The sequence below is a fragment of the Tetrao urogallus genome (assembly GCF_951394365.1).
Source record: "Tetrao urogallus genome assembly, chromosome: 1".
In the NCBI taxonomy this organism is placed as follows: Eukaryota; Metazoa; Chordata; class Aves; order Galliformes; family Phasianidae; genus Tetrao; species Tetrao urogallus.
The window spans coordinates 15,448,445-15,458,306 of NC_136813.1; the positions used below are offsets into that span (position 1 = coordinate 15,448,445).

Genomic DNA, 9,862 nt, shown 5'->3' on the forward strand with positions numbered 1-9,862 from the left:
TGACCTAAAAGACTACTGAAAAAACATGCATACAACTCTTGATGAGATTAAACTGCAAAAACAGCTGATACAAACTGAACAAAGGGCCAAGAGGGCCAATGGCATCCTGGGATGCATTAAAAAGAGCATGGCCAGTAGGTCCAGGGAGGTGATCCTCCCCCTCTACTCTGCCCTGGTGAGGCCTCATCTGGAGTACTGCGTCCAGTTCTGGGCTCCCCAGTACAAAAAAGACAAGGATCTCTTGGAAAGAGTCCAGCAGAGGGCCATGAAGATGGTGAAGGGCCTGGAGCATCTCTCCTATGAAGAAAGGCTGAGTGAACTGGGTCTGTTCAGCATTGAGAAAAGAAGACTGAGGGGAGACCTGATCCAGGTCTATAGATATCTAAGGTGTGGGGGGCTGAATGGCGAGCCCAGACTCTTTTCAGTGGTGAGTGGAGACAGGACAAGGGGAAACAGCCAGAAACTGCAGCATAGGAAGTTCCGCACAAATGTGCGCAAGAACTTCTTTACAGTGAGGTGACGGAGCACTGGAACAGGCTGCCCAGGGAGGTGGTGGAGTCTCCTTCTCTGGAGATGTTCAAGACCTGCCTGGATGCCTACCTGTGCGACCTGCTGTAGGGAACCTGCTTTGGCAGGGGGGTTGGACTTGACGATCTCTGGAGGTCCCTTCCAACCCCTACAATTCTGTGATTCTGTGATGTCCCACACCACATGGTGTCATGCAGAGGCTGTAAAATTGAAGGAAGTTGGCTGTGGGAGGTAGCTACTGCTCAAGGACAGGCTGGGCATCAGTCAGTAGGTGATGAGATGCATTGTGCATCTCTTATATAAATATATGTGTGTGTGTGTGGACTGATTTATACATATATATATATAAGTATATATACGGACATGATTTAGAGTAGGGTTGCTAGAGTTAGGGTAGTAATGGTTAGGTTGCAGTTGGACTTGATGATTTTTAAGATCTTTTCCAACCTGAGCTATTCTGTGATGATTCTATGATTCTATGATTCTATGATTCTATGTATATTATCATTACCATTATTTTTTTCTGTTCCTCTTCTGTTAGTAAGCAGTTCTTACCTCCACCCATGAGTTCTACACTGTGGGTTTTTTTTTCTCATTCTTGCCCCCCTCCCACTGGGAGTGGGGAGTGAGTAAGCAGTTGTGCAGTGCTAAGCTGCCTGCTGGGTTAAAGCACAACTCCAAACTAATATCCTTTCTTCCCTATTGGTCATGTCTGGAGGTCAAATATTGTTTCAAATAAAGGAACAAACAGGCAAAGCAAACTTGGAAGAAACTCACCAGTCAGAGTAAAGGAAGGTGAGAAGTCTATTCCACTTTTGTAGGCAGTTGTCAGAGATTTGATCTTATATACTGGCTGTTAATAATGCAATATACTTGGGTAACTGAGAAGTTATGGTAAAGCAACAGAGGCTATGAGAAGTATTATCATTTAAGGCATGATCTAAGTATCTTCTAAGATGGCATGGTAAGACACAAGGAGAAGTTAAGCCACAAGAAACCAAAGGTGCGAGGAATTAATCCACAGGAAGGTAAGTCACTAAAATGAGTCTCTCCCCTCCACTTCATTTCTGTTCTTAATTGTTCTTCCTTTGTCTTTCTGTTCTGCTGTTTCTTGCATGGTTCTGTCTCTCACCTCTTCCCTTCAGATCAAAAAGCTGGATTTAGTCAGCAACTCACAGACATTTCCCTGTATAAAGTTAGAGCAAAGTTTTGATGATGTCTCATTTGATGTGTGATGTGGGATGTATGGGACAGTGATGAAGACATGCAAGTGCTCATTTACAGCAGAAGAATCTCACATTGTTGAGCGCTGTATCATCCTGAAATCCTTGTGGTGGCTCTACCTTTGTCTGGAGACCACATATTTTGCATCTTTTGCTCCATGGGCCAAATCTTCCCCATGATAGTCCATCACCTACTAAAACAGCTTCATCCGAGCATCTGAATTGGATGTTGTTGGCCGCTGTGTCATCACCTCCTCCTTGAGACTTCTCCGTTCTCAATGAAAAGGAGATCAAGTAGCCTGTAGGACAAACTAGGAAGCTGGTCCAGGTACCCCATCTGCCAAAAAAAAGCAGACAGAGCAATTTCTGGGCTCTGCAGGCCATTGGTTGTACCCTTTCTCCTTTCCACACTGCCTTCAAGTTTGATGGCTCCTTGCTCTCAGCAGTGACTATTACAATGCCCTGATGCACTCTGTGTCTTCCTTTGGATGTACTTTTCTCTTTATTGGTATCTTATCAGAAAAAAAAATAACAGAAAATTCCAGATTCTGCTAGAACCTCTGTGGAACGCATGTTTTATGACAAATCCCTGGCCTGGCTCACAAGTATGCGTAAGAGAGCTGTGGCAGCACACACTCTGCCATCCTGAGGGGCACTGCAGCAGGGCCAGGACTTCAAACAAAGTTTTGGAAGATATGGTTAAAAATCCCTTTCTCCTCATTTGTCACATATGTTGCAGATTTCCAAGAGGGGCTGTAGCCCTGGGAACATGACTAAAGTGTTCACAGTGCTCTGCAGAAATTTCAAGAGCAAAAGAAGGTGGTGATGAGAAGTATCCCTATTTAATTGCCCTAAAAATGAATGAAATAAAATAGTCAACCACTCGCATTATTTTACTTTCTATTCCAGCTCTGAGAAAAAAAAGTCAAAGAGACCCCTATAAATGGTGGTGCTTAGGGATATCTTGTGAGATGGTGCATGACAGATGGGGGAGGAACCAGTGTTACTTACTTCCCCACCAAGGACTCAATGATTGAGCCTTCGAGGCAGCGCAGCCGTATACCGTTCAGAGCTGTGTCATCTCTGCCAAACTGGGAGGGCTCAACCTGCAGTGGGAAACACACGGACAGAGATAAAGGCAAGATGGAGAAGGCTCAGGAAAAGCCCTGTGAGTGCCTGTCATAAAAGGTTCTATTCTATATACTGAAAAAAAATACCTTGAAAAGCATGTAGGAAAAGACATCTGTCACACTAGGAAACAGTTATGTAGCTATGTAACACAAGCAACATGCTCTTCTTTGTGGTTTTTTTAACTCTTTTTGGTTTGACAGATAGAGCAGAGACTCAGCTCCAGGGAACACACTGGGGAAGGCTGCCAGCTCTACTGAACCCTGACTTTGGCATAAATGTGGCTTCCTCCAGCAAAGTCAGTCACAGGCAGAACATGAGTATGCCTGCATGCCCCTGCCCAGTCTGACAACAAAACAATTCTGGCAGTAGCTCTGTTTTTACTGTATCCAATATGAGTCCTCTTGTCTTGAAAACAAATGAATTAATTGGTAGATAACCATATTTTTAGTTTGCTGGTATAATTCTGGTGGCTACGTTTTCCCAAAAGCTCAGAATTTGACATGCAGTATGCCACAGTCAGGAGGAGGACAGATACTTTAGAAATCCCTCAGAGTTTGGGGAAGACCTTAAAGGAAACATAGAGCAGGACACAGAGAAACAGGAGGCAAAGAAAACAGGGAGAATTTTACCTTCAGCGCAAATCCATCGGCGTAGCCACTGCGGCAAAACTGCCGAATGCCCCACTTTCCCCAGTGGCCTCCATTGGGCACGGTGATGACAGAAGTGTATTCACGTGCCCCTGCATCCACAGCGTAGAAAAAGAGCAGGATGAGTGCTGCTGGTGTGAACAACTTCATCTCTTCCACTCTGCATCTGAAGGGGACCTGGTGTACGGACAGGGAACTTATACCCTGTCCAGTCAGCTTGGGTTTCCCCATCAATTTGTCAAGTCACTGTAGGAACAATAGCTCCTACCCAGGCAGCAACACAGCACTTGCTGACCTGTTTCTCGTGCCAGTGAGGAGCTCACTTGGAAGAACAGTTTGACAACAAACATGCAGCAAATGCTGGGACATTAGAGATGCCCATTTTACTGGAGAGCTATAGGAACACCTGTGTTGTCCTTGCTGTGCTGATGGTGCTCAGAGAGAAACTTGGCAGAAGCTTAATGCTGATTCTCTGGGCAGGTCCTTGGCCACGTGAATATTTGCCTTTTGAGTGAAACTGTCATAACCATTTTAGTTATTTCTAGAAGGCTGGCAAGACAGGTCAAACTATACAAAGTAACACAAGGGACCTGATCTGGAACGGAATATCCCTAAACTCATGTCCCGTGTCTCTCTATCCCACCGATGAATAGAATACCTGGCAAGGTATATATGTATATATACATACATATATAAAAGGTAATACCTGGTAATGTGCATATACATACATACATACGTACATATATATATACAAAAGGCTGTTCTGATATTAATGTCTCCCATTTTGTCATTTTGGCCCATGACATCAGAGGTGGATACTGATGGTTTGTCAGTAGAGGCTGAGCCTTCCCACCAGTGTTCTATACCATTTTGTTGCTGTGTGACAGATGGCAGCAGAGGAGTGGTCTGACAAAATGGCATCTGACATGGAAGTGTAATTGAAGCAAAGGTGTGGAACTGAACACTCAATGAGGAAAAACTGCTGCCCACTGACATTCAGTGATCCTTGCTGAACATTTACAGAGAACAAACAGTGGATGTGAGCACAGTGAGGTGGGGGGTGGTGCACTGCAGCAGTGACAACAGAGACAGTCAGTCACCTCTGCTGGTGCAGGTGGCTATGAGCATGACATGCAGGCTCTCATTCATTGCTGGTGAAAATGCATAGTTCATGGTGATGACTACGTTGAAAAATTTTGTAGCTGAGAATTTGCTTTGTCAAATAGTGTTATTATGTTCTTTGTATTGATTGCATTTTCCATGGAAATAAATAGAAGGCATTACTTTCGGAACAACCAAGATGTATGGGCTATTTAAGGTTTCAGTACCATTTTGTTTCCACTGCTACTTTTATCTCAATAAAAAATACTGTGCTTTGTCACAAGCTTAACTGGTCAGAAATGCTGAGGTGCCCCCAGCAAGTCTCAAAGTAACTGAAAAATAAATGCCACTGGGGAGAAATGTGTATGGCAGGTTATCCAGAAAGGTGGTTCTGAATTTGAGTCTCTGAGGATGGCACAATGCAGGGAGAGATGAATTTGAATCCCTGTTTTTGAAAGGATCTCTTCACACACAGATAACCAATGCTCCCTGAAGACCACAGCCAAGCTTAGCAGGAGCTGATTCTCTGTTCAAGAGGCAAAGAGGAGAATATAATTTACAAATACATCCTCTGGCCCAGGATTTTAGAGCAGGATAGGATGCCAAGCCTTTAATTACTGGAAGAGAACAAGTTTCCCTTTTCTAGGGTTCTCTTTCACTCTTTGCTGTGTGTCTGCCTCAGTAAGAGCTGATGTTGCCTTTCCAGTCTTCACTCTGCATTCTCTTTCTACCGATCCACACTTCTGTGTAGGTGACAATATCTGCAAACGGTGATGACAGGAATCTGGACAAGCCTTTCTGAGGAAGGGACCACAAGATCACCCCAAGTGATGGAGGCACAGCCTTTTTTCTTTAAGAGACTGGGACTTTAATTTTGATTCTTGAGGGCGGGTGTCAGAGCCCAGAGGACAGGTGCTTTCCATCGCAAGGACCATGCAACCATGGCTGCTGAGCCAGGTGTGTTTGCTCAGGTAGAGTCACACCGGGGCAGACAGGGACACTCAGACCTGCCCTTGTCTGCAAGAGAACAGAAAGAAGCAGAAAGAAACAACTGGGACGTAGTGGTAACACCACAAAGAAAAATAAGGATACCCACATTCATTTATACTTTTCTTGCCCCAAATCACCTCCAGCAGTCCTGCAGACCCACGGCCTAGCAGAACCCTACCAGAAGATGCCCATCTGCTCCCAGCAGCACAGGAAGGGGTCCCAGGGCACCAGGAGCCCATAGTGTGCAAGGGGATGGGGGAGAGGGCTGGGATTCAGCCGTGAGGAATGAGTAGTGCTGTCACTCTAGGACCAGGGAAGTATCATTTTCCCCATTTATAAACAACAAAACTACTTACTAACCTGCAATGTCAAATGTGAGATAGTTGATTCTTTTCTACTTTTTAATTCTCTAAACCTGTAATATTTAAAAAACCTAGTTATAAATTTTATTTCACTGGCAGGTAGGGAAATTCTGTTCCCATCACTCTCTCTACTATGTATTTGGTAAAACTTCCTGTAAAAGATTAAATATGCTAATCTAGAAGAAGATTCTTTTAGCAACATAACTTAGAAGTAGAAATTGCATCTCAACCTTCACCCATCCATTCTACCCTCTATGTTGGGTATCATGCCCTCTTTTTTGCAAAACATGGCAAACCCTCTGGAGCAGGGAGGGGTCCAACACGGTGGTTGCCCAAGAGATAAGTGAAGGACAAGAAAATTCTGCTGAGTCTGTTGTCCCTGAGGATAATAAAACCTACAGGAAACTGGAAGAGACATATCAATGGGAACAAGAAGGCAGAAGAAACGGCCACATAGATCATCTCAGTGATGTGTTCTCATTGAGCTGTACGAAGGGCTGAAGGTAGTAAGTGCCTGGGAACTCAGGAGGGGAGTGGAGATAAATTGCATCTACCAAAAGAGAAGTCAGTAATTAGAGAGGGGTGCTTTCTGATGAATGGCTGTGTTTCTGTGTGCTCTTGGCCATTTGGTTTTTCTCCCACACTTTCACCAAGGTAATGGTTGCTACTTATCAGCTTTCAGTAGCCGTGTCCCCAGCAGCTCCTATGTCCAAAGTGGCCCCTACACTTAGGTACAAATCAGGTGTAACACACACCCTGCCAAACCGTCCTGACCTCCAGCTTTAGGGAGGAGATGTAGGAGACGTGCCACTTCACAGGTAACTGCATTCCTGCAAAATAACTCATTGTCTCAGAGGAAAGGCACAGCAACAAACCCAGAAATCACACCTGTGTTGTCATGAAATATCAAATCTGTTTTGTCTTTGTAAAAATACAAAGGGTTGCATTATTTAGAAACAAGTGGTGAGATTCTGACTGAACCTGGATGTCTACTGTAGATAATTCCCTTTATGGCTGCTGAGAAAAACAGTACGATGGCAGTAGTGAGAAATAAATACCCTCACATAAACCTCTCCCTAAAAATACCCATTCATCTCCATTGACTGCAGGGAGGCAGGATGTCCATCTGGACCAGTCTTATAACTTCTGTCTCTTTTTAGGCTTTAGTAGGCTAAAAACAGTAGTGGTGAATTAGAATTAGTACTGTGTAGAACAAGCAAATGTTCAAGAAAATATACGTAACCAAATTATGTGCTGTCTGTTCCACTGTTTCTCGTTTGTTAAATTGACTCGGATTGATGGAAAATTGAAAAGCAGGAAAAAATGCAAGTGAGAGACATCAGAATGTGACAAGAGACAGGATCTTCTAGATGCATAAGAAGAGAATGAAGCTTTACAGTGAACAACAGACTGAGTATAGCTGTTTGTCAGGTGTAGGAGAAGGCTGTTTTGCATTAGCAATTGAAGACATCTCAGAGCTTCAGTCTCGGAGTACTCCTCTTGCTGTGAGCTTGTCTTCATGCAGTTTACTACCTGTTCATGACCTCCAATTTTCATAAAGTTTCGTATTTTTCCCCAGGAACTAATACAAATCAGTCATTTAAACATACAAAGCTGAGCACCCATTGTCTCAAGCATAAATTTAGAGTTTCTCTCATTTTTTATTTCTGTATTATCTGTAGGACTAACCTTCCTTCATGTATGACTTGTTCTTGTCCTGTTTGCATGGCCTTCATCTTTATTTACTCACTGTGATTTTGGTTTACAATAACTAACACTGTTTTAAGACACACTTTTGAAAAACTCACTTCTTTGCAGTTGGCACCCTCAATTTCTTCTGTTTCTCAATTCCTACCCAGGAATCAGCGTGCTATAACTGCTTCTTATTTTTGCCAGAAAGTGCCACAGAAGAATCCTCTCTGTAAATGAATCTGAGAGACAGAGAACTTGATGAAGGAGAGCAAAGCAGCCAGTCCATGCCTGCAGCCTTAGGGCAGGCTCAGTCCACACCTGAGTAAGTGTTCCCAAAGGGTGAGGAGTGTTTGTCCCACTTGTTTTTTAAAACGTTTGGGGATAAACACACTGCAGATCTCTTAAGGAAGACAATACAGTGTTTGACTCTCCATACTGTTGGAACAGTTCTACTGTCTGCTGAAATTTAAGCCCACTGCTTTTTCCTGTTCAGAGGTTCCCTGCTCCCTTCCTTCATACTAGATTAATTTCAGCATAACTTGCTCTCTGCCGTGCACACACTGAAATTGAAAATACATAAAGGGCCCACTTGTCATTGAAATCCCACTGTGATTTCCACTTGCATGGTGGAAAGAAACCTGTTGAACATAAAGAAGACACCATAGCTGGTAACCAAGAAAACTATTTTGTTCAAATCTCCCTGTTGTTTATGGGGAGACTTAGAATCATAGAATTGCAGAATCATGAGGGTTGGAAAAGACCAATAAGATCATCTAGTCCAATCATCAACCCATTATCACCATCTGCATTTCTTTTCCTCAAGATTGATTTGGGGGCCAGAACCAGCAGGAAAGGAAGGAACTTCACAAACTAGGTCAGAGGGCAGCAGCTAGAGAAACAGAAGCACCTGCCTAGGCAGGATAGTACTGCAGCAGCCTGGGATGGACAGAGGTGCTGTCTGGTTCTGCTGGAAGGAGAGGAGGGAGGCTGCAGAAAGCACAGCTTGGACATGGAGATGAGAACCTAGCAGACAACAGAACACTATCAGGTGATGACAGAAACCAAGGCATTGTTTCTTTAGGCTCTGACACTTCACTCTTTCGGAAGGTTTAATCCCCATGTGTAATTTTACCATCTCCCCCTCATGATCCTTCTCATTCTTACAGCTAATTTGAGCAGAGGTTTTAACTAGGTTTGATTCCTTCCTTCCTAACCATTTAGCCAGCTCTCAATGAGTGCACATATTTCTAGGGTTTGTAACAAGACACTGGGTAGATGGCCCAGACCTGTGATAATACAAAGGGCTGCAAGATTCGTCAGCAAAACTACACTTTTGGCCTGAATTTGTTCCTGGCAAGGCATCTCTGTCCCAGCAGAAACACCCTGGAATAGAAATGTGTGGACATATTGTGGATGAGTGTACAACAAAAAAGCAAATGACTGCAAGTCAATGAGCTAATCATTCCCAATGGAGACCTGTTTATACAGCTGCACATTCACAGCAGCAGATTATTCTAGTGCTGCTGTCTGAGATATACTTTACTTTTCCCACTGCCATCTCTTCCCTACACTAAGAAGGCCCAGTCTTCTTGGTTATCCTGCTTCTGTTGTTTTCTCTCACCGTTTTTTGAGACCTCTCATCATTTCTGCTGCTCTCCTCTAGTGGTTGAACCTGTTTTGAACAGCATTTCCATGGACCTTGCCGTCACTGCAGAACAGTTGAAAAGTAGAAACTTTCTACTTGGCTATTTAAGTGAAGTACCTGGTTAGATAGCAAGGGTGGAATCAGCACCTCACTTAACACAGAGCTTCTTCCTCAAAAGATATTTTCTCTCTTTGAAGATGACTTCTAACACAGCAGTATAATACTCTGCACCTGTGCCTATTCTGAATTCTATCCTCATCTTCTAGTGTTGTCAGCATCTCCCGGGATAGTGCCATCTACAGATTTAATAAGCAAACTCTCTATTCATCAATATGTGTTTCTGCAATTGGATTAGTCTTTTGACATTTTTAACCATTGATTCAAATTGCTAATTAACAAAAATAAAAGAACCAGACCCTGAGGTGCAGCTTTACTGACAGCCAGGGACAAAATGTCAATTTACACCTGTTGCAGATCTATCACTACATCTTCATCTAAAGATCACTTCACATAAGAAAACTTCAGCAATTTATTCTGAAAGCA

At 43.4% G+C, this 9,862-nt stretch overlaps 1 protein-coding gene across 1 annotated transcript; it reads right to left on the reverse strand.

Moving 5' to 3' along the window:
• Positions 1-1,802: 1,802 nt before the first annotated feature.
• On the reverse strand, positions 1,803-3,679 carry VMO1 (vitelline membrane outer layer 1 homolog; the record flags this gene model as incomplete). Its single annotated transcript, XM_079549616.1, has 3 exons — positions 1,803-2,088; positions 2,763-2,857; positions 3,512-3,679. 3 exons carry the CDS (start codon positions 3,677-3,679, stop codon positions 1,803-1,805), a joined length of 549 nt encoding a protein of 182 aa, XP_079405742.1.
• Between the last annotated feature and the right edge of the window lie 6,183 nt (positions 3,680-9,862).